Consider the following 27,631-nt stretch of genomic DNA (forward strand, 5'->3'; position numbering starts at 1 on the left):
TTCTTCTTTTCTCCAATAACACATCACTTCTTCAGGGAGCCCTCCCTGACTTCCATCAGACTGGGTTAGATATTGGTACACCTCTAACATCCAAGGGCTCTCCTTTATAATTGTCCTCATGGCACTTCACTTATGAGTGAAGCATCTTGTTTCGTACCTCAATTTCCTATAAAGATTGCATGCTCTAGTGGGAAACACATTTTCTACTTTGTGTACTGCTCTATTCCCAGCATCTCACCCAGTGGCTGATGCACAGTAGGCCCTCAGTATATATTTTTGAACAAATGAGTGAATGAATGGCAACAACACTCTGACCAGGAAAAGTAATAAATTCATTGCATGTAATTTATCTGCTTATTGTATTATTCCTTCCCTTATTTATATGCATAGATTTGGGCAGTTTTATTGAAAGGTCAGCTCTGTGTTTTCAAGCAGCTTTGGGGACAAAGACATTAAAAAAAGTTTAGAGTGCAATGAACTAATTGCTATGATGTAGGTTTATAGAAAATGCCATAGAAAAAGCCATCTCTACATCTGCTGGTGGAGTCAGGGAAAGCTTCAGAGAGGAGGAAATTTTTTAGTTCAGTAAATAATGGCGATGGAAAAGAAGTTAAGAGAATAATTCTATGCAAAGAGATCATGCACAAAGAAAGAGAATCAAGAGAGGACATCTAATGTGCTAAAAATTACAAGCAGTTCCATGTCCTCAGAGCATAACTGGAAGGAAGGAGGTTTTTGTATTCACATACTACTTTAAAATGAAAACCAAGAGAAGGCAGCACTTTCCCTCTTTCCAAGGTAGGAAAATTGAAGATGCTTGCTAAAAGCCCTCAATGTTTTTGAAACTCAGAAATAATTGGTCTAAGTGAATAATGCTGCCCCCTGATGTACTGTAGTTAATTAGAATACAATATAATTCACAATTCAATATGGATTAACTTATGTTTCCATTCAAAAAAGCTGGTAATTTGTCATTTAAAGTTTTATTAAAATAATATTTATTTTTTTAAAACATAAAAAGATAAGGATGAAAACATACAAGCTAAACACATCAGTTATCTCAGCACCCAGAGAATCTCTGGAGTTAGAAGAAATATATACATGTATAAAATATATACTTTATGTATATTTATGTACATTAAATGTATATATTTAATATGTACATTTTTGAAAAATTTATAGTATGGACTTGTAAACATTAAACAACATCTCTCTTACTCATGTCTAAGTTCCCACCACTATTCCTCTCCTGAGAGAAGTTCTTGTGGCCTTTTAAACAAAATTATTGAAATATATATACAGAGCCTTTGAAAATGTATACAGGATACTATTACATTATGTTTTACCTTCAAAAATAAAATTATTAGTTAAATATGTTTATTGACAGTTTTCCATGTCACATCATTCTTTTTAATAGCAGTACAGTTCATTGGTCATTTGTACCCTTATTTTTCTAATCTGTTCCCTTAAATATCTCCATTATTTCCACTTTTGCTATTATAGACAGCATTGGAATAGATCTTTCTTTTAAAAACATATTTGCCTTTCTGTGGAATGAAAGTTATAGAATTATTTTCTAACTGTGTCTTAAAGTAGAAATACTGAATCTGTGTAAATATGTATTATTTTGATAGTTATGGAACAGAAAGAGTTCATCTACCCAGTGCTACAGAGCCAAAAGGTAGACACCAAGAGTTGCAGTGGATAAAGATTGATTATTTTATTATGAATGGAACCACCCAGGAGAAAGGGAAGTTAATTCTCAGAACCCCAAACTGTCGGATGGCATATGGGTTAAAGATTATATAGAGCAAAATCACAAGACACAATGTGTTAGGAGTTGGGGGTCCTGGTGAGAGCTGATTGGTCAAAGGTGAGGTAAGAGTAATGAGTCATTTTTTTAGGTCTCGAGAACAGCTCTGAGGTTTTTCCCAGTCTGTCTGGTTTCATGGGAAAGCAGCTGTGGGGTCTGTCTAACTTAGGCTCAGGAACTGAAATGTAATGTTGGGAGCATATGTTTGTGATACAGTCTTTCCTGTAAGCTAGTCTTCAGTCCTCACTCCGATGTCTGATCCAGGCCTGCCGAACCGAGAGCACGAAGCCACCCGAACTACCACCAGTCCTACAGGTGACACTGGCACCGAGAAATAACAGGAAGCCAACACAGGTGACTGTACTATTCACTCCGATTTTATTAATGCAGGTTCACTCAAATTTATTAATGCAGATTTAATCCAAATCTATGCTAACCTAATAACAATAATAATCACTCAGAAACAAACAATAATAACGTCACATGAGAGATTTGGGGGATTACGAACCCAAGTCCCAGAGTCTCAGTCCGTGGGTCTGGGAGACAGTATAGTGACCAAGGGAGCCGTCAGCATCTTGCAAGAAAAGCTCTCTGGAACCAGGTGGGTAGTAGGGCAGACAAAGGCCTCAGTCCAGTAGGGCAGAGCCTCTGGCGGCTGGTGCCAAGGGCAATCAGTGTAGCCTGGAGCAGCACTCTGGTGTGTGGAGCTCGGCTATCTCAGCAGTGGTCTGGAACCTGCCTCAGTTTGACCCTGGAAAGTGGTGTACTCCACCCTTCTGGGTCTCTTGATAAGTGTCTTGGCTCCCTTGACGGTAAGTGGGGAATTTGTAGGGGAGCCTACCTGTGGGTGATTCGCTCTGCAGACTTGGCTGTTCTGGTCAGGTGTGCAGATATCTTAGGTGTGTCTCTTTGCCAGATGTGTCTAGCACGACTTAGGTAGTTTCCCTCTTGAACCGAAGTGTCAAGGCTGACTGGCAGGTATCCTGGTTGACCTGAATGACTCCATTTTGTTCTATAAAATTTTTGCTATCTTGATCAGACAAACACCATTTTATTGGTCTGGCTCTCCACATGTAACTTAGGTCAAGATGTTATCTTTAGTCTGCCAGAGGTCGAAACCCTGTGACCCCTACTCAGGTCCAGGTGACTGTCTACACTGTCTTCTGCTGCCTCGGGGGTGCTGATCATCAGGGGTGAAAGGTTAGGTCTCTGGGGAATATATATGTACATATATACATGTATATATATATCAGGATTTACAACTAAATTTTGTCAAAGTCATAAAGTCATAAGGACACTCAGTTTCAATACATGTAGCAACTAAATTGGCCTCCAAAAAATGTAGTAATTTTACATTTCCACCAGAATTTTATAAAAGTATTTGTTTCCCCACATCCTTATCAACACAAGAAATTAGCAGTCTTTAATATTGTTAACATTTTATGGATAAACATGACATTACATTGGTGTATTCTTTTGCATTTATTTAATTAAATTGAGCATAGTTATTCACCTTCTAAAATAATCACTAATTTTTTTACATACTTATTTCTGCAGGTGAAAATTGTAAGTTTTTTTTTGTTTTTATTACCATGCTATTGTGTATCTCCAATTTCAAAGCTTTTCCAAATGTGTTATAATTACTGTCAATGGTATTTAAAATATTTTTGATGGTACATTTAAATACTTTTATTTTATAGACATCTATCAGTTTTTATGTGGATTTAGAAAAGTGCCAGTCTTGCACTTATGATACTGTAGCAATCACCAGCTGGCAGTGACCACAGAACACTGTGGATGGCTCATCAACACGTGAGAAAAACATACACAGAGACAACCAAGTCCTATGGGGAAGTAGGAACAGAATGGCCACCCTCTCTGGTGGGGAGAGCACCCGGGCCACTCCTCACGTGGGGAGTGCCTCGTTCCCCCTCCAGAGAGGCTTTTTATTGGTTTCATTTGAATAAGAATTCAGGTAAAAGCTCATTACTCATTGCTAGGAAGTGAGGATCAAACAATAGGTAGCAAGGAAGTCTGAGGGCCTATTTTGAGTCGGGGTCAAAGAGCTGTAAAACTTTAAAGAACAAACTTAATTCTTCTTTGGACCCTTATCATTCAACTGAGAGCATTCTAAACAAAGCAGGTTTCACAGGATCTTACATATTCTTTCTTAGGCCTGATCACCTGGGCAACCCGCCCTTTTCAGCACAGAGCTGCACCACATTGCCATTGTTTCAGGCTTAGGTGGAGCAAGGGAAGTAAGGCAGCCAAGGAATAAGGAGATTTTCTCCCAGATGAGGAGGATTCAGGCTATATCACAGCTGAGGAGCGAGGGTTCATCACCCCCTTTTGCTGTAGCCCCCAAACTCCTTTCTTGGGGGCCTCCCACATGATCGTGCCTGTCTTAGGTCATTCCCTCCTTGGGGAATCTTACCCGTCATTGGCTAACTGACCAAGCACTGGGGTTCAGTTATGAATGAAGCAGCAGAAGCAGCACTCCTGCCAGGGAGATAAGCTTTTGTCTCCTTGCTGGCTTACGGTCCAAGGCCACTTCCTCAGCCTTAGCCTAGGTGGTGGTTACAGCTTCTGATACCAGGCAGGGCAGTTCCCAACAATGATACAATTTAAAGTTTCCATTAAAAAATATTTAAGTTTGACACTTAGTTGTTTTAAAAATACATTAAATAAAAATAAGTTAAAAAATGCTTTTCCAGTATATCAGAAATGAGAAAACCCATATTTGAGTGAATGGACTTTGGCATCCAATGGGTTAATCAATGCAGTATTCTTTAAATAAAATATACTCTAAGCAAAAGTTACAATAGTTTATTAAATTTCATTGCTCATTAAAAACAAAGGAAAAAGAAGAAGGAGGCAGAAGAAGAAGAGGAGGAGGAGAAGAAAAAGGAGAAGGAAAAGGAAAGCCATAAACTAGATTACAGTTAGCAAGTAAAAAAATGGACATATGCCCAAATTCAACATATACACTTTCCCCAGAGCCCTAAAAAAACAAGACTATTTACTTATGTGCTCCTGTGTATAATATGCACCCACTTTTTTGGCCCAAACTTTCAGGAAAAAATCTTTCATTTACTTTTTAATTCAATGTTATTTATTTACATTTGGGTACTTGTTTTTTATTATAAAGGAATTTTAGCATGCATTTTTAACATATTATAGTTAGTACAGGAAATTTTATATAACAAATAATTGCAAAACACAAGAACAGATATGAGGTATTTCAGGTACTACTCATGTATAATGTGCATCCTTATTTTTCCCTCAAAAATTTGGGCAACAAAAAGTGTGCATTGTACACAGCAAAATACAGTTTTTATTTGACTATATAAAGCAGATCTCAGAAAACATATCATTTCACTCATAAACACTTCATTATGTGTGTATAATAGATAAGGAGTTTTTAACAATATAACCACAAGTATTATCACAGCATCAATAATGAACAATTTCTTAATATAAATTTTTCCAATGTCTATATTTAGTTCCAATTGTCTGAAAAATTCCTTTACAATGTGGTCTCAAGTTGAAAACCCAAAATTATTTACACTTTGCAGTTTATCGATAGACTCTTATACAAAATACTGTAATTTTAATTTTTATAGTCTCTATTTGAACAAAAATTTAGGAGACTTTTGAAAAATGCCAAGTACTATAACATTTTCTTTGCAAAAAACATAACTGCTCCCACAAAACTGACAGGTTAAATGTTTGTTGAAAATACGTAGGGGGATAGGGAAGGAAAAAATTGGAGTTGAAAAGGAAAATGGAAGTTTAAAAGTAGGGAAGGAGATTCTTTTATGAAAAAGACATTGTACAGGTAAAGGGAAATAAAGCCAACAAAATCCAGCTCTTTCATGGTCTTTCTGAATCTGCTGAAGGAAAGACTGAATAGAGGTGAAAACCTGAGGAGGGTTGTTAAAATCATCAAACTTTTTTGTTATTTTCTAAATTAAGTCTTTGTATGCAAATTATAGCTCAAAGAATTATGGGGGGGAGTTGAGAGATGGTCTAGTTACAAGTCATAGTTTTCCTTTTGCTAAATTAAAACAAACATTGTATAATGTCTTTGTGAAGCTATTGAATGGGATATATTAATTGATTGGAGGGATTCCATTTTATTGAAGAAAAGTTTGAAGTTTAGTAATCAAAAACAAATTAAACTAATTTGTTTAATATAGCAGAAACTGAAGCAGTCAGCAAACTTTGTCAAAAACAGACTAAAAAAAGGAGTAAAATTAAGAAAATGCATTCCAAATGTTGGAATATCAGGGAACTACAAACACAGAGGTGCCTCAATCTCATGGAGTTAATATTCCAGTAATGGCTGTTCTGAGCATATGCCAGATATTGGTGCCTTCTCAAAGAAATCCTCTCCTTATGCTAATAAAATTATGGTAAAAACTGCATTTATAAAGTAAACAACTCTCTAAAGCATTAAACTGTTTACTTTTGGTCCCAAACACATATACTGGAAACAGTAAAACTAAAGCCCTGCAGTGACACAGAATCACCCTTTTCAATGACCATCTATCGTTATTGAGTGTGTCCCATGGCAGCTGCCTCTTACTTTCAGCAGCTTATGAAATCATTCCTTTCAACTACATACTCTCCTTTAAAAAAAATCCTTATATCTGCAGAAAGACCTTAGCACCCTAGAAATGTGTTGCTGTCTTTAAGAGATTGACACCCCATTCTCTCATCCTACTCTCCTTATGTAGCATTGACTTATTTTGTTGGCTTTTTCACAGGTGACAAGTTCCCTACGCGATACCAAGTAAATATGCCATTGTTCACCAGGCTTTCTTATTTTGTCTCTCAATATTCTTCAATAAAAAAATAATAGCTCCCATGCCTATAAATCTAGAAGGCAATTAATCAGTGATACCTAAGACTCTAACATTATAAATTTATCCAGATTTAGATATACAAGAGATAATAATCTGGATTGAAACATGATGTCAGTTTTCATGTGATACAAAAATAAAAACTGATTCTTTATTAAATATAGAGAGATATAATTAACTTAATTACTAAAGAAGAGGAAATTCTCTTAGTTTGATTATTGCATCCCTTAAACGATTTTCCAAAGAGAAAAGCCTCTGCCAATAAGATAATAAAACTAAGAAATCTGTATTCATTGATAATTTCAACCTTCATTCATTGATAATTTCAGTGCTTCTGAGCAATACCATTTTTCAACTTGTTCCTATAAAAATCTGACATCTTGACTGATACACTTTATTTGCTTTGTGAGTCAGATGGTCAGTGAAGACTGGCATGATTTTAGAAGGAAAAATAAGTATTTTCTAAATTCATAAATATAAATAAATTTTGTTTTATCACCAAACTATTCCATTTTATAAACAGATATACTTTTATTTCATTTTCCAAAACTATATTTAGTAAAATAACAAAAAGCTATACTATTTTCCAGGATCCAGTATTAAATAGAAAAAGTTAAACAAACCTGTATAGATTTAGTTTGTTTAAAATCACAAAGCAAAATGAATTCAAAGTTAAAAGATTCATTTATAATGTATAATCTACATTTCTTTTTTAAAATTGTTTTTCAAGTATAGTTGTCTCCATTTTCCCCCATCCCCTGCCTCCTTGACCCACAACCCACCCCCCCTCAATCCTACCCACCTTTGGCATTGTCCACGGGCCCTTTATACATGTTTCTTGATGACTTTTCCCCTTCTTTCCCTCATTAGCCCCCTTGCCCCTCCCCTCTGGCTACATCACTTTGTTCTTTATTTCCATGTTTCTGGTTATATTTCAGATGCTTATTTGTTTTGTTGATTAGATTCCACTTAGAGGTGAGATCATATGGTATTTGTCTTTCACTGCCTGGCTTATTTCACTTAGCATAATGCTCTTCAGTTCCATCCACTCTGTCATGAAGGGTAGGAGCTCCTTCTTTCTTTCTGCTGTGTAGTATTCCATTGTGTAAATGTACCAGTTTTTTTTGATCCACTCACTTACTGATAGGCATTTAGGTTGCTTCTAACACTTGGTATTGTAAATTGTACTGCTATGAGCATTGGGGTGCATAGGTTCTCTTGCATTGGTATTTCAGGGTTCTTAGGGTATAATCCCAGCAGTGGAATTGCTGAGTCAAAAGGCAGTTTCATTTTTAGTTTTCTGAGGAAACTCCATACTGTTTTCCACAGTGGCAGCACCAGTTTGCATTCCCACCAACAGCACACTAGGGGTCATTTTCCTCCACATCCTCTCCAATACCTGCTGTTTGTTGGTTTGTTTATGATGGCCATTGTGACCACTGTGAAGTGGTATCTCATTGTGGTTTTAATTTGCATCTCTCTGATGGCTGCTGATACTGAGCATCCTTTCATATGTCTCTGGGTCCTCTGTATGTCCTCCTTGGAGAAGTGTCTGTTCAGGTCCTTTTCTCATTTCTTGAGTGGGTTGTTTGTCTTCCTGGAGTGGAATAGTGTGAGTTCATTATATATTTTGGAGATCAAAATGTTTCTTTTTCTTGTTCTGATTTTTAAAATATTCTATCAAAAGTGGGTTCTCATAGCCAACACATGTTTATTGTCTCAGTTTCTCTTATATAATCCTGAAGTATTTCACAGTTTGCCTTAAATATAATATTCTGGTTGAGTTTCATTGCATTGTCCACACGAAGGATTTTCAATTCTATCCCAGCTCTATTTCATTTCTGTGAAAGATTGAATTTTAAAGTTGTCTTTTATAAAAGTTGTACCTAAGACAAAGGAGAACAATTGGAACTACAAAACTGAAAATTAAAGAGGAACTTGTAGTCAGGTAAAAAAAAGCTGGACCCCCAGGGTCAGTGCTGTAGACGCCACATACCATATGAGCATTTTACATACACATTATGCTTGTTTTACAGGCCTCTCAAACTCTTTGGTTTCATCCTCATGAGAGGGAGTGCACGTCAGATTTCGTAGACAGACTCTGGTGACAGGCGTCTCCCCTAATGTTCAATTTCATTGTTAGCAATATGAGCTGAAGTCCTAGATTTTTCTCTGCAGCTTTGAACCTCATGATTAATATAGTCTTCCAGGGTTTATAAAAAATCTGAGATTAATAGTAATCCAGCTGCATGGTTTCATTTAACCACTAAATCAAATCTAGTTAATGGGCTGGAATCACAGATAGGCTTTCATGCCCTCTGCTGGATATTGAAGGAAAAAGCTCCACCTTCAGTAGTAAGGAAACCTCATTTGAGAAAAAGAAGGCTCTTTAATATGGGAAGAAAAAAAAATCTACTACTGTCAGAATTAAAATATGACACACCAGGTTAAATACAATATTAAAAATTTATTGGTGAACCTTAATTTTAATGCAGGCAAAGATTTCCAGAGATGAGATGACAGAAAAGGAACACAGGTTTATCTTGCTAAATTTCTTTTCAAATGTGTCATGCTAATTCTATAATCTAAATTAGGTTTATTATTGTAGAATTCTCAGCAGTTTTCAGTGGACCCTAAAGAATTTCTGCTACAGAACTCCCCAGTCTCTGGTGGTCAGAGCCAAGTGGTAGAAATTGTAGTGCCATTACAAATAATACCTGAGTAAGTTGGAGAAACGAATTCAGACTTTGTACAGTAATTAGCACATAACAGTTATTCAGTAAGTATTACTTAGGCAATAAATAAAAATGTAACCTCTGATATTTGATGAGATATCTGTCAGAAAACTTTCTATTAAAACAAACTCTTTTGCTACCAATCCTATGCACCTGCTTAAACCCTATCACCACCTCTCCTCCTCCACCCAGAAAAATAAACCAGGCAACCAGAGGCCAAGCATATACCCTGTTTAGACTTACTCTGACACATAAATGCAACTCTCCTAAAAATACATGCTGATCACTTGAACCTGGACTTTCACTAACTTCTGACAACTGCAGCTGCTGAATCATTAGCCCCATTTCCAGATGTGCTTACACTTTCCTAGGTGTTAATTACAACTGTTGACTGAGTGTTCTGTAAGTGGAATGGATTTTAACACACATAACTTTTAGGACATGAACACAAATTCAGAAACATGAATAAAAAATAAAATCATCTGTAGCCCCACCATTTAAACACATTTACGTTTAACATTTTTCTGATAGTGTGACTTTGTTTGTTTGCAATTGCAAGCTATAACCTTGCCAACATTTATTTAACTTTATATTTCTTTTAAATTAAAGTAATGCATGCCTTTCATTTTAAAAGACAAATAGTGTTGTGGGCCTATGATTAAAAACAACAATGAAAAACAGCATTATCCTGCTCTACCTAATCCCCATAACATTATCTCTAAATCTTGTTTCTTGAGGTAATTATGTTCTTTCTTTTTTTTTTTTCAAATCCTTACCCCAGGATATGTTTATTGATTTTAGAGAAAGAGAAAGGGAGAGAGAGGGAGAAAAACATCCATTTGAGAGAAAAACATTGATCAGTGGCTTCCCTTATATACCCTGATGGGGGATCAAACCCACAGCCTAGGTCTGTGCCCCAACCTGAGATTGAACTTGCAAGCTTTTGGTGCACAGCACAACACACCGATCAACTGAGCCTCCTGGCCCAGGCAAGGCAATTATTTTCAATTCTTGAGTGTTTTGCTTCAGGTATTTGTGACCTAATTTCCAAAAGCAGTGCTTCACCATTATTTTCTGATTTTTTTAAAAATTTAGATGTTATTTACTGACTGCACATAATCTGAAATTCGAATTCAGCTTTCTTATTCTAGTCTACCATCTTCCTTCACACACACTCCCCCCTCTGCCTAGTTTGTCAATATGAATAGCACCTGTTTTAAAACTCAGTACTAATTATTTGCATTATTTATAGCTTGAACATTTTTGAGGAATTAATCCAACTTTTTGTTTTTCTCTTTCTGATTCTGGCTCTGCACATGTCTGAATTTCTGCTTGAGTCATAATTAAATTATGATAATTTTTATAAACTCTATATTAGGAACAAGGTCAGATTAAAACAGAGATACTGAGGCAGACAAAGCTGTGATATGTACTAGAATGGAATCCTAAATTTACTGGAGGCCACTCTGAGCATTAATTACTGAGCATTAATGAAGAAACATTGATTTAGTTACATAGCAAAAAAGTATACCACAGCAGTGATACATTGAATCCACTAACTTACTACTGAAACATTTTCCTGACCAAAATTCTTTCCCTACATTCATTCTTTTTCTATTTGTCCTTTCTCAGGTTATGTTAATAGATCTCTGGAAATTCCCGCTCAATAAAAAAAAACTGTTCCTAAATTTGATGTTTTGGACTGAAAACATCTCTAACGTTTTCAGTTGGCGATCCAGATCTAAAACTGGCTTGATTTCAGAATTTCTTCGTATGGAGGAGGGGGTCCTAAAGTGTTGAAACACGCAGCAGGGTGCAGTGTGGGGATCTGTGTTTGAAGGTGGATTCCAGCAGTTGGATTCACAGCTGCTTCTGCCCCTGGAAAGAGCAAGATGGGGATTTATAATCTTTCTACTCAGTATAAAACAGATGTGCATGAAGTACCTAGCAAAATCTGACATTTCTTGAATCACTGGAGCAACAGAAAATTGTTTGTGCACTTGAGGAAAAAACTTGCAATCATCTCAGTCACTATAGCAAGAAAATTTGCTCTCAAGGACTGATTACAGTAGCCCAAGGACTGATTACGCCCCTTATTTGTGGTTTTGCTTTCCACAGTTTCAGTTACCTGAGGTCAATCATGGTCCAAAAATAATAAATAGAAAATTGCAGAAATAAATCATTCAGAAGTTTTAAATTGCTGTTCTGAGTAATGTGATGAAATCTCAAGCCATCTCGCTCAGGCCTGTGCAGGATGTACACCATCCCTTTGTCCAGCATATTTATGCTGCATATGATATCTGCTCGTTAGTCTCTTAGGAGCCATTCTGGTTACCTGACTAACAGGTACCAGAGTGCTTCTGTTCAAGTAACCCTTGTTTTACTTAATAATGTCCCCTAAGCCATTCATATAACTCTTATTACATATAAGTCATTGTTATGACTGCTCTATTTTATTGTTATTATTGTTAATCTTACTGTGTCTCATTTATAAATGAAACTTTATCATAGGTATGTCTACATAAGGAAGAAATACAGTATATATAGTGTATACATTCGGTACTATCCGCAGCTTCAGACATCCACTGGGAGTCTTAAATGTATTTCTTGCACGTAAGAAGGGACTACTATATACCATCATTGACTAACCCATCAAAAAGTATTTACAGTTTAGCAGCCAAAACTAAAAGAAATACCATTTCTGGTAGATCAGAAGACAAAATTCTTGTACACAAAGGTGGCATTTTAGCTAATGCTCTTATTATGGGAAATGTAAATTTTACTTAAATTATTAAAATATTCCATTAAATATTATATCTGAACTTCATCATTTTATATTAATGACCTGGAAACTGCAACTAATGAAAGTAATTACTTAAAAGTTATTTATAATCAATAGTCAAAATATTAAGTTGTGAAAAGTTTGCAACTAAAGTATACACACAGAATAAAGAAAAGGCAATCTTAAACTTTAAATCAAAGTTCTTGATTTTTAGATAATGCATACTACAAGCCATTAAATATAAAAGCCAAGCATTTTCTTTATCAGATTGATCACCTCAAGTGACCATTCACTTACTCCAAAAGCTCTTTTGGAAATTTCCTATTGTGTTTTCTTGAAAGGCTATTTTGGAGTTGCAGGAAATCAATAGTGATATTTTATAACCATCTCTCTTTATATTTTTTCCTTTTTTCACATGGGTCTTTACCTGTCTGGGAATGATTTTATTGCTTCTTCCCAAAACAATAGTAACAACCTTCAAAAAAGAAACTAGGCCCTTGACCTAAACAGTCAAAGTTTTTGACTGCTTTTGTATATTAAATTTAACTGTAACACAGCCATGCCCATTCATCTACACATTGTCTCAGGCTGCTTTTTTCTGCATTAAAATGGCAGAAGTGAGAAGTCCCACAGAGACTATATATGGCCTGTGAAGTCGAACTTATTTTCTATCTGGCCCTTAATAGGAAAAGCTTGCTGCTCTCTTCCTTTAGAGGATTAAGATTTGATACCATCAGGTAGATTCCAAAGACCACCCCACAGTTATCAAAACAATTTAGAATAACCATATATTGGGCAATAGCTGCATCACAGGAACCCATCTATAGATTGTTCAGAATTATTACTTTGGAGCAGATAACATTTATTTAGAATCATGGACTTTCATATATTTGTTTTATTTTGTAGTCACTGATTTGTAAAACAAAGCATAATAACCCAAATATTAACATAATGTGTGAAAGGCAGAGTTATATTTAGAATATATCTTACCTCCTGGTTCAGCACTTTTTTAAAGAAGTTATTTATTAACTTGAATAATCTACTCCTAGACTACTACATAAACTTTCTGTTTTTGTTTTCTTTCACATAATAAAAGGATTATGATAGTATCTACATCTATAAAAGCAGCTAAATAATGCAAAGTGCTTAAAGCCTGGCACATAATAATTATTAATTAACATTTAATTATTATAATTATTACTATAAGTATTAGCATTATTAGTATATATAAGTAACTATACTATGCTAGAAATATACATATTTTCTTTTACTTACAATATATTTCCCAATCTATCCTGTTTTAATGGTCAGTATTTTAATCATTATCGTTATTATTGTTACAACAGACATTATTAAGTAAAAAATTTTGTGGCGTTAGCATCTCTTGCAGTTAGGAAGTTTAGGATGACATAAGCTAAGTCTGAGGGACTTGATAAAATGGAGTTAACATTAATTAAGTGTGCTTGCCCCAGCACTTCCTTGCCTTGTGGGTACTTGTACTGAGCACCGCCCATTTTCCAGGAGAACTGCTCCTGGAGTGTTCAATACAAAGTCAGTGGTAATTTAGCTATCATTCTGCCTGGAGTAGTCAACCAGATTGATTCACAGTTAATAAATAGCTCAAATGGTTCCCGCCACTGTCATTATCCATACTGTGGTCCAGGCAACAGGATGTGGACAATTTCCCTCTGTGGCAGGAAAGTTTTATTGTTACCTCCTTACTACAGATTTGGCTATTGCTCTTAAACTTGCTATAAAAGCCATAAGGCACTCATTTAATAAACATAACTGAGACAATGCATTCAGAGAACTCTTGCAAAATCAAACATATATCAGTTTTCAATTTTTTTTCAAAGCGTGTGTATGTACAATATCATGTGATTGGAAAGGAAGCAACCATTATTTTTATTTTTTGACAAATTAAGTATCTGAGAGAAATCAATTACAAGTTTCTGCAAAAATCCTATGGTTTTGACAGAACGGGTAGTGAAGGTATTAGAGTCTGTTGTTTAATTGTGTGAAACCAATACCCTCATTGCTGAGCTTTTAATAGGCAGATTTCAGATTTCCCACACAATTAAGAATCACTCCAATGAACTTGGCTTATTTTAATACGCTCTTTCTACCTCTTTTTTTTTTTTACCTTTTCCTTCTTTGTTTCATCCCTTTCTTTTATATGGGGCAGCTAAGAATGCCTGATTTTGAGTCACAATTCTTTCATCTAGTAACTTAATCTCTAAGTGCCTTTGTTCCAACATCTTTAGAATGTTCAAAATGATAGTGACCCCCTCACTGAGGCAGAGGGAAAAACAAATGAATTCAGAGATGTCAAGTGTTAACACAGAGCATGACACAGGGTAAATGTTCAATAAATGTGAGCAGTTACAATTACCATGCTTTACCCTGAAAGTGTGTGAATAAAATACTCTCCCTCCTCACCTAAATGAATCACAGAATATTTATATGTAAAACAAAGTATTGGGAAGTGACATTAAAAATGACAGGATCCTGGGTGTGGTGGGGGGAGAAGGGAGCTGAGTGTAAGGCCTGCTCCTGCCTCTCTCAGTCCAGATCTCCTTCCCCTCTCAGACTTGGAGCATTCACATTTAATCACTACAGGAAGACTGGTGTTGCCATTTGCCTTAAAATTTAAAAAGGAAAGATTATCTTTGAAATAGCAGAAGAAATGGGGTCAAGGAGATTGGATAGTTGAAAGGCAACATTATTGGAGAGATAGCCCTGAGGAGAGGCTAAACCAAAATGAGTGTCCCCAGAAGGTGTGTCTCAGAGGATTCTCACCTCAAGGTCTACTCAGGAAGTCAGGGGACCTGCTTGCTGCTTTGTCAGGGCTGAGGCAACCCAGCTCTGACACTCGTGAAATAGAGTTTGTTATTAAATTTGTTAAAAAATATGGAGAGATAATGGCAGGGATTCCCCTCTTAGGCTCTCAAATTCTTTCTTTTCTAATGAACACTAGGTTGTTTTCTACCTCAAGCCCTTCATCAAGGCACCCAAATCTTACATGTTTTGTTTTTATTATTTTTAAATGTCTTACTTCATAAATAAGGGCGTTTTTATTCAGCTTCACAGCCTGATTTTCAATTTTTCAGTGAAAACTTATCAGTCACATTTTCAGTGAATTATAAAAATGCTTCTTTATATTAAACCTAAAACTCCTTTTAATGGCTCCTTTGTCATTGCTTATTTTTTCAAACACTAATTAAAAAATTAATCTAATAAGCTCCCAAATTTATGTCTTCTTCTTGTTTCAGTCAGGTGTATTTTCTACCTGTTCTTCCTGTTGTATAGTCCTTGGTCTTACGAAGTGGAGAACACTGATCACAAATGAAAGAGAGTTGGGATACAAGTGGTTGTGTGAGAATTTTGATGGTTTTTCTCTTCTTCTATCCCCACTTTTAACTGAAAAAATGGACTCATTCCTTGAAAAAACTACCTTCTGTAGCCAAACATGTGTTCTCACTCTTTATTTACACAGCTGAGGAAAAAAACAACAACTTGATTGTAAAGCTATGTTTTCTGTTGAATTATCAGAGGGGAGGGATTCCAGAAGCTTCATTAACATAGGTAAGACAATGAAATTAAAAAAAACTTTCAAATACTATATTATTTTTACTCCTGACAAAGGGGCAAAAGAAGCAAAAAATAATTATTATAAAAATTATACTAAAATTGTTCATCTCTGATGATTGAAAGAGAGAAAGAAAGTCTCAGAGACTACTTCATGGACTATCCCATTTAAGAAGACTTGAGGGCAGTGAATGGGTCCTTTCTGAGATTTTAGCAGAAACAGGATCAGCTGAGCTGGGGATGGATGAAGGGTAATGAGGGAAGGAGAGGCTATCTAGGAGATCCTGGAGCTGGGTCGAGGAAGAGGAGCTGGGCCCAAAGCAGAACAAAATAACATGATTTTAGGGATTGTATAAAATAAATGTTTGAATGCCAGTCCTTAAAATAACTTCAACTTCAAACTGTAGGTTCCTTCTCCTCTTAATCTTCATCCTTCCTTTCACCTCCCCTGCTTTTACTTTCTTCTGGTCTTTCTCCTCTTCTTCATTCTCTAACAGTACCTCCTTTCCCTTCTTAACCTCCATGGGGTAGCAGAGGTTATAATTCTCCCTTTTTGGCTCATAAAGACTTTAATCATGGCATGTTTATCATCTTAGAAACATAGGTCGTATGAGAGAAGAAGAAAAACTGAGAAATCTGAGCACTGGATCAGCTGAGAACTGTGAAAAGATATGTTTATTGGCCCAGGAGATGCTACTGGGAGCCAGGTGCTTGGCTGAGAGTTCCAGGGATCTTTCTTAAACAAAAGTCTCATCAGACATTCAGATGGGCTAGGCTGGTGAGGCCTTCCTTAAACACCTTCGATGAGGTTCCCAAGCTAAGTGTTTTCCTTCCTCTCTTTAGTAGTTCTAATCAAGATAGTTGGCAAGCTGAGTCATGTACTATTATCAGAAATTGGTAGTGAGAGAAAGTTCCTATTGTAGGTATTTTAATATCAGTAAATTTCAGTCTACTCCAGCCTCTAATAGTTAGTCAAAATTCTCCTGTTGCTTTTTTTCAGTTGAGGTAGATTCCATAAGATCCTGAGAGTCAAACTTCTCAACCACAGGTTAGAGGAGCAGAGTTGTTTCAAATAATATATTCAAAAATAGTGGTAATAACATGAAAGAATTTATGAAAAAATAAAATAAAGGTTTAGAAGGAACTCAAGGTTAATATAGCAAATCTAGTCCCTCCATTAAAATGTTTTAAATTACCCATTTCTTAGAGAGAAGAACAATCTATCATCCCCTTTGTGCTCAAGGGGTGACAAGGAGTCCAGAATCCCTATTTCATGTTCTGATATGTCACCAGTGTCCTCATATGAGTTCTTATTTCCCCCCATTTCTGAACAGTGGCCTTGAGGAAGACTCAGAAGTACATCCCATAATCTGCAGAGTAGGCGTATGAAGCTGACAGTAACCACACTCACTCCACATAGTTTGTGGTGCTTGTGGAGGTGGAGGCTGTGGTTTTGGCCAATCACTTCCTCTTTACCATAAAAATATCCTGGTAGTGGTTTCCTCACTTCCCTTTTGGACCGCAGCTCCTTCTATGGAAATACTAGGTAGGAAGAATCATTTGCATGGAGAAGTGAAAGCATAAAGAGGATCCACTGGGGAAAGGAAATCCAGTATGGATCTGGGTTTCCAACTAGCTTAAAGTAGTGACTCCCTAAAATTTACTTCCAAAAGTGACTAGTTAAGAATAGGTGACTAGAGGACCAGGGACGAACACTTCCTAAATTACTCATCTACATTCTGTTTTAGTGAGGAGAAACAAAAGTGCCACATCAAAGGCTATGTGCATGACTGTTCACTGTGCGTACAGCCATCCTGAGCCTTTAGGGCACAGGTGGGAGATGGTCAATGGATGGAATAACCTCATACCTAAGCCTGTGTGGGTGAAGGGAAAAAATAATGGGAAGGGGCAACTGAACCTGTGACCTCTAAGATGGAAATCAATAAAAGTGAACTTAGTGATATAACTTAAGATGGGAGAAAGTTTAATTGTTTCTTGATTAAAATAAGATACAAAGTTACACCAGTGGAATTAAAGAGGAACGGATGAAATAGGGAAGGGGGTGAGGATTCTGGAGAGCAATGCAATCTCTACCATTAAGAAATCACAATATGGAAATATTCGAATGTCCAGGATATAAGGTTGTGCTCAGTGTAGGTGGCTAAGCCATGAGTATCCTGCTCAAATTTCCTTTGGCTTCTTACACTTAATTCTGGACACTTTCAAGTCTATTAGTTGACTTAGAGCAAATATCTATGTGGTACATTTACTCTATAGAGTAGATACCTTCCCAGAGAATAGCCACTTTTCCAAACTGGTATTTAGAAAGTAGATATAATATCTGAGAAGCCTTGGACATAATGCCTAGCTCTTGGTAGATAATGAAATAAGGTTTGGCTATGCTATCATTTTAAAAAACAATTTTTTTCAAGTATTTTCTTTTCCTGGCCATAATGACTTCAGGGTAATATAGAGAATGTGATTCTAATGCCTTGCACTCGGTGCTATTACATGCAGATTTTGAAGTACCATATCAGCCTTGACCCCTTCTCTCACACCCATACCTATTTAGGGAAGCTCAGGCAAGCTCAAGTTAATTAAAAAACATGTATATAAACTACCATTCAGTAAATATGAAATCATTAGATGAATGAGGATAAAACCACAGCATATAAGTTGCCTTAAAATTATAACCATATAATTGGGTAACTTACTTAAATTAAAAAAAATTTTTTTTAAGATTTCAGGAAGTCTAGGAAGTCTTCCTTAGAGTAAGAGAAGGGCTAAGAAGACCTAGGTGAATTTTCCTATGTAGAGACTCAAGTAAGTTGAAAAGAACATAATTGCATTTGTTTATTTAACACATCTAGTTAAATAAAGAAAAATAGATCAAAGAAATCATGTTGACCCCTTTCACTCATGTATTTTGTTAAAAGGTCAATGACCTTATTTTCCTCTGTGTTCAGAAGAAAATAATTTTGATTTTAAGAGAACTAACTATTTTCATTGGAGATTTTAATTATCTTTCTCAAAACAACCATTTCTCAAATAGGCAATATTCCCCTTGGTAAATAATGACTTAAAAAAGTCAATAGTAAATATAATCACTAAACCTTAGAGTAATGAATTTTGATATTAAAACATGTTAGTTTATTTTTATCCCACTTTTTATTTAGATGTTAGTTTTTCTAGGACATGCCCTATACTATCTATCGGAAATCTTATATGGCCCAAGTTTCTGAAGTGCAGTTGTTAATCTCTACTAAGCATCTCTGAGGCAACTGTGGTATACACAGTGCAGTAACCTAGAGGGAATGTCTCATAAGAGATGTTCCAGATGAGGACAAGGCTTGGAATTAATCATAACTCTAAGACTTCAATTTTCTCCATGTCTTACCTCTGACTACAGACTGGAAAATAATAGGAGGGGCATGGTTCAGGGGGCGGGATGGGAGCAGGCAGGATCAAGATGCTGCCAATGTGTCTGGGGAAAAAAATATATAAGTATTTATAGTTCTTTGCCTAATTCCGAGTTTTTCAGACTTTGCATTGTCAGCAGACAATATAGAAAATGTGGTTCAATGTTACTGTAGATGAGGGAGGCAGAGAGCTTAGTAAATGAGACTATGAACAACAGGGCAGTATAGACTGATATCAAAATCTCAAAAACATTTTTCTGCACCTTCAACCCTACCATTTACTTGAAGTGACCAGCCCTGTATATCTCTTCTTTCTGCTTGTCGACTGAGCAAAATGTTTAGTTTCTATCCGTACTCAACTATAAATCATTTTCCCAAGACACAAGTTTTGTTTGTTTGTTTGTTTTCCTTTTGTGGTCTCCCTACTTCTGAAGTTTTCTCACTTACACTCTTTCCTAGTTCATGGCTTTACACCTCCAATAAACTATGTCTGGTTGTAAGATCACAAATCTGTTTTTCAGAGATTAGTTTTTTTAATTTATTGCAAAACTGTAAGTTTTCAAAGAGCAAGTTCATAAATGTGCAGTCAGCTCACCATAAACAGAGTCCAAGTCTCCAACAGCAAAAACAGCCATGGTGCGTCTTGAGGAAGCAAGTTGGCATCTCCTCAGCCAGCACTGAAGGCAGAAGAGCACTGCTCCACAGAGCAGAGCCACCAGGAAAATTAGAAGCAAAAACCTGATGCCAAAGAAGGAGAGGAGTGAGGTGGAGCATGCAAGGATCTTAAGAGCTCCCATTACTTTCTGAAAAGGGGACAGGAACTCACAAGACCGACTGCAAGCAATCTGGGAGGCTAAATTCGTTAAGCAACACCCACACCATCTCCACCACCACTTGTACATTTTCACTGAACCTGGATGTATGCTGAGCTCAGAGTAGGCAATAATTTTACCTTCAAAGATTTTCAACTAGGGAGTAAACTACTATTTTTAACACTAGTAAGTTTACTTAAATAAAAAGTGATATTTCTACATGTTTTGATTTACAGGGCTTCTATTATTTTCTTAATAGGTGTGATTTCATATACCATATTAGTTATTTAGGAAAAGGAATGTGTGACCAAAGATTTTATAAAACAAATTGAAGATGTTCTTACCAGATATACCAGTCATTTGGGTATTGATCTTTATAGTTTATACACCTGGTAATAAAGAACAGTTAGTGTTGGACCTCTAAATGGCCAAACCTATTCTTTTGGACCACAATATTTGTTCTGACACCTAATTCCCAACAATCACATACTCACCGCAAGTCCTCTGACACAATTAAGCAAATGTTATGCATGCTTCATTCAAGGCACTGAGGATACATGTAAATGGAAACTATAAGATATTTAAACAGATAACTGCACAGTAGTATGTTCTATGCTAGAGTTACAAATACCATTGTACATGGAGAAGATAGTGACTAACTTTTCAGGGCTAACATGTTGTAGGTATTAGGTATTAGGAGATAACCATCCCACCATTCTGTTATTCAGAGACGCAGAATTCTTGAAAATGTAAATATTCCAGGGAAGTTTATAATGTTTATAACCTTTGATATCTTGGTGGGGAATAGCAGCACTTGTACTCTGGTTGGAGAAAGAAGTTAGAATAAAAGGAAAATAAATGAGTGTGTCCATTTTTGCCATTTGCCAAATGTTAAAAGTTGATTTTTTTCAATCTGGATGGTTAAACATTTGTGTACCTCAGCACAACTTAATGTCTCCAAAGATAAGGTTAAAAAGATTACACAGAAATAAAGTTCACAGTGTAATTTTTAGGTGGGTTAACTCCCCAGGTTTAGATACTTATGTGCTATTCATTTCAGAGTCCCTTTCTATGTCACACATTGTGCTTTGAAAGTATGTTTGCTGATGGACTTCCTTCATACCTCAGTAGATGAGTTGCTGTTAAAATATTCTGGGACTAAAGAGTGGAAAGCTGTTCATCACAGCCTGATAAGCTCTGGAGATGGAGCTGCACTTAATCACGTCTTCTTCAGCCATGGTTAAAATAGCAGTACTTTTTAGCTTGAAAGCATTCATAAATGTCAGTTAATTTATTGCTCCCAGTACCTCTAAGGAGAAAGTGTGTCCTGTTTATCACCCTGCTCTTCAGAAATGACATTTTAACATATGTGAATGTCAACTTAAAAATTTTACTCTGGCCCTAGTGGGTGTGGCTCAGCAGATTGGGCATTGGACTGTGAACCAAAAAATCACCAGTTCAATTCCCAGTCAGAGCACATGCTTGGGTTGCAGGCCAGGTCCCCAGTGGGGAGCTCAAGAGGCAACCACACATTGATGTTTCTCTCTCTCTCTTTCTCCCTCCCTTTCCCTCTCTAAAAATATATAAATAAAATCTTAAAAAAGTTTTTACCCCAAATATTTAAGACAAAACTCAGTCACCAGACAAAAGTTTCTCTGGGTTTTTGTTTTTGCACCTAGAAGGTTTAGTCAAAAATACAGGTACAGATGGCTGGAAAAAAATGACAGCTGAAGTATGACTTTAAAAATCATCCTAACATAAGTGATCATCAATAAAGAATTTTAAAAATAATTAATGGCATATCTTTTTAAAGAAACATTATTTATCAAAAATGTAGATTTACATTTATAGTTAAAAGCCTTGATAAGTAAAAGAATATAGGGTATTCATTTTTATTTTGTGTACATTTTATACAAATTCAATGAGTTCACTAAATAGGTATTATATAGTTATATATACAGTACATCAAATTACTAACAATGTTTGCTTCTTTTGAAGATAGTTCATGAGGCAATTTATCTTTTCTATATTTCTATATTGTTTAAATTTTATAATGTACGTGCATCACTTGTAGTCATAACATTTTTAAATATTATATTAAAATATAAAAAATCATTAAAATGTAGCATTCTGATTTTGAGATGAATGCAAGAAAATTTTCTTTGTGTATTAGCCAAATTAAAAAAAAAACTTCTTGTTTTTGAGTCTTGAAATCTAAGTTCATGACCAGAAGTGTTGATAGCTTCATTTCCCTCCATATATAAATCTCTGCTCCTCTTTACATTTAAAAATAAACTACATACTTATAATGTCAATTACAAGTGTAACTACCTTATTTTATTTCCTAGCTTTATTTTTGAGCCACTCAATATTTTTTCCAGTGCTAACAGTTATGCAAACTGACTTGTTTCACTTTCTCTTTCTGACACTGTGCACCTACTGGTGGATTTTCTGATACACAGCAAAATAGTCAAGCAGTAGTTAGCTTGAGAAATGCAAAGTGTCATGTAGTTAGGAATTGCAGGCACCTTTGGGATCACTTATTTGCCCTTTAAGATTTTACACACTCCTCCAGTGAGACCCAGAAAGTAGTTGGGGAGGTCACTAGCTGCCTGAAGAACTTAACATAGAATATGGCCCTTCTGGCCCTGTGTCCTCCCCTCCCCCCCACTTTCCGTGTTTTTCTCAAGTTCGACTTTTACACAGGAATTATTTGAATTATTTAAAAAAGTATCTGAACCATAACAGTATTCTAATTACTCAAAATTTAGATGTAAGATTTTCAGTGTAGAAAAAGTTTTATTTTTTTAAAGATGAAGTTACTGCTCAGAGATTTGTATATGCTTGGTCAAATTGGGATAATGATGCTAATAAGAAAAATGACATCCAGGAAAAGTGGGAACTGACCATGTGTTTCAGAAATACATTTCCAATATCAGACTTCTCTAGAAGTAGTTGTGGAAGGGGATCTTTTTTGTCCCTACAGGAATGACTAGTGCCCTACTTTACTCGAATGTAGTGAAGATGATTTCTTCTCTAAGAGGATGGATAGAGGAACTCATCTTTACTACTGTTCTCAGGACTGAGAATCTGTGGGCCTAAATAAGATTGGCTATTGAAATATAAACTTATTACTTTGATAAATTCAGGAATATATTAAGTCATTAAGCAGAGCATGGCTGTGAAGGGAACCAAAGTTTTATATTTTGAAATATATATCTTAAGCTATTTCTTAGGAAACAAAAGACTCAGAAAGAACCTTTGATCATCCCCATTCCCCTCTAAGAGATTCAGATGGAAAGGTCTACTTCAGGAAGGGGATCTTAAGATGTTAGCCTTAATTTAAATTAAGTATGATAAATAACAGGGTTTCAGTCAAAAGTTGTTTAGCTAGAGTCTGTGCCCCATTGTTTCTCTGTTGCCTAGGAAGTATTTACCTGTCTTGTATGTTCCACACTTCCTCAATCACCTATAAATGGCCCAGTCTCACTTTTGTAATCTAAGATCCAGTCTCTTTCTTTCTCTGTTGTCCAAAATGATGCATATGTCATTTTGCCCACTGTATTTGGAATTTTAATGCTTATGTGAATTCCCAGTGCACATGCATTAAAATTTTGAGTTTCTCCTGTTAATCTGCCTCTGTTAATTTAATTACTAACCCAACTAGAAAGACTTAGAAAGTGGGAGGAAAAGTATTATATATTTTTAGCCCCTTAAGTGTATGTATCTTAAAAGCACTTTGAAATGTACATATAACACAGTTTACAAACGTCATTAGTTTGCTTCTATTTGAAACTGAATTATCCAGAAAGTTACCTCCCATGACTGCTGTGATTTATAGGTATGAATGCAGCCATAGGTAATGTATTGATTCTTTCATGAACATAAAGAGCCCTCAAAACCTGAACAAGGGAGAATGTAGTGGGCAAAAATACCTAGAAATCAACAAGGTTCCTTATTTATTTAACAAAGTTGATCAAAATAAAAGTGGATTTTCTTTTGCTTTTAGAAAAATTAAGCCACTTGCATTTAAAACTATTTTCTTTTTCTTGCATGATTGTACTAGCTATTTGAAGCTCATCTGGGGTTTCTTAAATGACCTCAGCCTTTTTTTATTCTTTGAATTTTGAAAATGCTATTTACTTACATTTCATTTTCTTCACACAGTGGGTCCGAGAACACCAACTGAAACACATGTTTAGAACAATAAAATCCAAACATCTTGTCACTCTAATCCTTTAATACAACAGCACCTAGAGAAAATGTGGCTTTATATAATTTCGTTTGCTTTTTTAATTAAAAGCTTTGGAGCATAGTTTATTGCCAGGCACATGGAATTTTAACTGGAAAAAAAAATCTCTGGGCAGATTTTCCAGCTCAGCAATGGTGGAAATATATATTATAAGTCAGATTTCTATCTTTACACCATTATAGATGGATGTAAAATTGCTTTTTGTTTTTCCAATAGGCAGATTTTTCTTGCTCCAAAGAGCTTGTGCACCTTGCATTTTCTCTTTGTTTTTATATTTTAGTTAGAGGAAGAAGGTTAAGTATTTGTAGTACTATCACACAAAGAAATCAAATTCCCTACATGTAAACAGAAGTTCATCCTGTTAGCATTCATGAATGTTAAATATATGGCAGATGGAGTGACTTCCACCTGCTTTAAGGCTCAGATTAACTTAAAGGTACTACATTCCTGTTGAGATTTACATTTCTCTCTTTATCAAAGAGGAAAAAAGTAATAGGTTTGATGGCTTTGTTTTAAAAGACCCACACCATAAGCAATCCAACACAATTATTATAGTTCTCTGTGTTGAACCTTACAGTTTACAGTAACTCACATCTCAGAGGAAAGACAGTCCTCCTTTCTAGAGGTTTTGTTTGTTTTTTCCCTGCAATGAGACTTCTCCTGTGTATAATAAGAAAATCTTCAAATGTCATTTATATATAGTCCTAAATATGAGTTGATGAGATTACTGAAGTATTATTTTCCCGGTCTATAACACAGAAATATAAAGCCAAGTAAGTAGTTACAAAATTTAAAATTACACATGTGGGAATTTTGGGTGAGACATGACCTTTTCTCTCCTTAATCTCAAATGCATCTTTATCAGCACCTTATATTTACTCCACCACGTTTATCTGGGTAAAGAAATTTGTGGAGTTGCAGATGGAGCCATGAATTGGCCATCAGAGAGCATGGTAATGAACAATTTATAAATACAGAATGTAAGTTTCACTCTCTTTTACTAGAATGCTGCAAATACATTTGGATACTCACTGAGAGGAAAATGAACGTTCAAAGTTTGTCCATAAAGAGAGTTTATGTATGAGTAGATGAAATCATTTGGGATCTAGTTTAACAGATAAACAAATAATGCCAGCATTTCACTTTCGAGTCACTGCCTAATCTTCTGGTGTGCTATACCCCTGCAAAGAGTGAGTACACAGTATATCACTATCACTACCTCACTGTCAATGCATTAGCTGCTGGACTTCGGGATATAAGGAAATGGAGAGCGAAGTCTTCTTGTATTTTCAGACCTAAGTCTTTCAAATACATTGCATTCAAGTAATACAGCTACAGAGTTGTAGGTGTTAGTCTCAGTGAGATGTTAGAGCAGAAGACCCAGAATAAACTTCAAGATGGTTCTGTCTACATTGTTCAGCAATGGAAAACTGTCAAGTGTCAAGTGTGGTTCCAGGCAAGAGTAACAGACATGTCTTAAATTAAGACATAGCATTTTGCTATGTCAATGGCATTTTTTATTTAAAAAAATGTACAGTATAGCAAAGTTAGGCAAAGATTGCACTGCATCATCATATAACTTCAGAAGCAATAGAACTGCTTAAAGAAGAAATAAGACTGAAATCATTAACCATTTTGTTTTCAGTATCTTTGACCAATAAATATGAGTAGTCATAAGATTCTAGTAAAAATTTCTGAAAGGAAATCTTTGAAATGTATGATTGAAATTACCCAAAGAACAAATTCATAACCAATCAGGTCCAGAGAGTACTTCCTAAAAGCTTTCCCCAGAAAGAGAGATGGTTACCTGGAATAGTGGCAAACACAAGCTTCCTGTTTTGGAGATCACTGAAGTGAAACTAAAAGGTCTGGATCTCGTCATACTTAAAGGCCAAGTGGCTCAAAGATAGTGGTTTGCTGTCTGTGTTTATTTTCCTCTTTTTCAGAACGTGTTAGCTTCTCTATAAATCATGCTTCCTACCAGAGCACTCATTAGTGATGGCTCCTTGTGACTGGTAAAGTGCATGCTGGGGCAGGAATGTTGGGTGCATGCTCACAGGTATGGAGAGTTCAAGGAATTTCAGGTTAAGGTCAGAACCTTGGTACTGTTTGTCAAGCCTTTAAAGCTGATCTGTAACACTAGCTGGCTGCTTAAATAACTTAACAATATTCAAGTGCATGTTCTATTCCAGGGTATTTCTGGGTTTTATGTACAATCTTGTACTTGGTTTTTTTCCATTTGTTGGTCTTTTTTGCCTCTTTTCCTACACATCATTTTCAGTCCCAGATCTAAGCCAAGCCTGGGCATAAAGTTTTCCATTCTTAATAATGATCACACCCTACTTTTAAACAGATTATATTTCAATGTTTATTTGAATAAAATAACGCATCTGCCAACAAAAATGTTTGCCAAAATATCTAAGGAATTCTGAAAAAGAACAATGAGGAGGCATGAACTATTTTATACATTAAGATATTAGAAGAGTAGGAAATTTTATAAAAATTGGTACTAATGCACATAAACAATAAGATAAATGTACCAGAATAGAGAGCTCAGAAATAAAACAAACACAGAGATCTATTTTTTTCTACTATTTCAAACCAGTATGGAAAAGATACTGTTTAGGAAATGACAAATAACTAATTGGTTAGGCAGAAAGAATGTACAATGCCTAACCATGTTCATAATCAGATAACTACAACTTACAATTACAATCACATTGACAAGCTTAAAAATTCATGATACAGTGAGAGCAGATAGATATGGGGAGGCAAACCTTGTCATACATGGTTGGGAAATCAGCATAGCCTCTCTGGAAGGTAATTAGGCAATATTTATAAACCTAAAAACTCAATAAATCCTTTGGCCATGAATTCTCCTTTCAGGAATGTATCTTGCAGATATTACTACATGTGGCACAACTAATTACAAGCAATGATGTTCACTGAAGCATTGTTGGTAAGAACAAAACATTGGGAAAAGCTAATGTCCATCAAAATGAGACTAGTTAAATAGAAACTGATTATATACACTCAACAGAATACTAGGCAGCTATTTAAAAAAGGTGAGGAAAGATCTCCTTTTTAAAGCTATGTATGAAAAGACTTTCATGAGTTATTAATTAAAAAATAAATTGTAGAGCATTATGTGCTCTACACACATAATTAAAAGTGCTCTACACTTTTGTGAAATGAATGAACGAGTATAGGTATAGTGATTTTCCCCCATATAAAACTTACATATATAGAGGTCTGTCTGGAAAAAGTCCAGCCATTATTAAAGTAATGAAAAGCATTTGTGTGACATCAATGTAACCTGGCAGCCAAGGAGAGTGGACTGGAATGTGCATATGTGAATAATGTCA

At 35.6% G+C, this 27,631-nt stretch overlaps 1 protein-coding gene across 2 annotated transcripts; it reads right to left on the reverse strand.

Annotated features, from left to right (window-relative positions):
• Nucleotides 1-8,888: 8,888 nt before the first annotated feature.
• Nucleotides 8,889-26,253, reverse strand: TMEM207 (transmembrane protein 207). Of its 2 annotated transcripts, XM_045851630.1 has the most exons (5): nt 26,074-26,253; nt 24,162-24,199; nt 20,359-20,403; nt 19,798-19,940; nt 8,891-11,291 (listed from the first exon to the last, which is right to left on the reverse strand). In XM_045851630.1, the coding sequence occupies exons 1-5, from the start codon at nt 26,146-26,148 to the stop codon at nt 11,155-11,157; spliced, it is 438 nt and encodes a 145-aa protein (XP_045707586.1). In that variant the 5' UTR covers nt 26,149-26,253; the 3' UTR covers nt 8,891-11,154. The 2 variants fall into 2 exon arrangements, with proteins under 2 accessions (XP_045707587.1, XP_045707586.1); XM_045851631.1 differs by lacking the exon at nt 20,359-20,403 and having other exon boundaries at nt 8,889-11,291.
• Nucleotides 26,254-27,631: the final 1,378 nt, after the last annotated feature.

The sequence above is a fragment of the Phyllostomus hastatus genome, unplaced genomic scaffold, assembly GCF_019186645.2.
Source record: "Phyllostomus hastatus isolate PE091 unplaced genomic scaffold, TTU_PhHast_1.1 phas_contig_86, whole genome shotgun sequence".
Classification (NCBI taxonomy): Eukaryota; Metazoa; Chordata; class Mammalia; order Chiroptera; family Phyllostomidae; genus Phyllostomus; species Phyllostomus hastatus.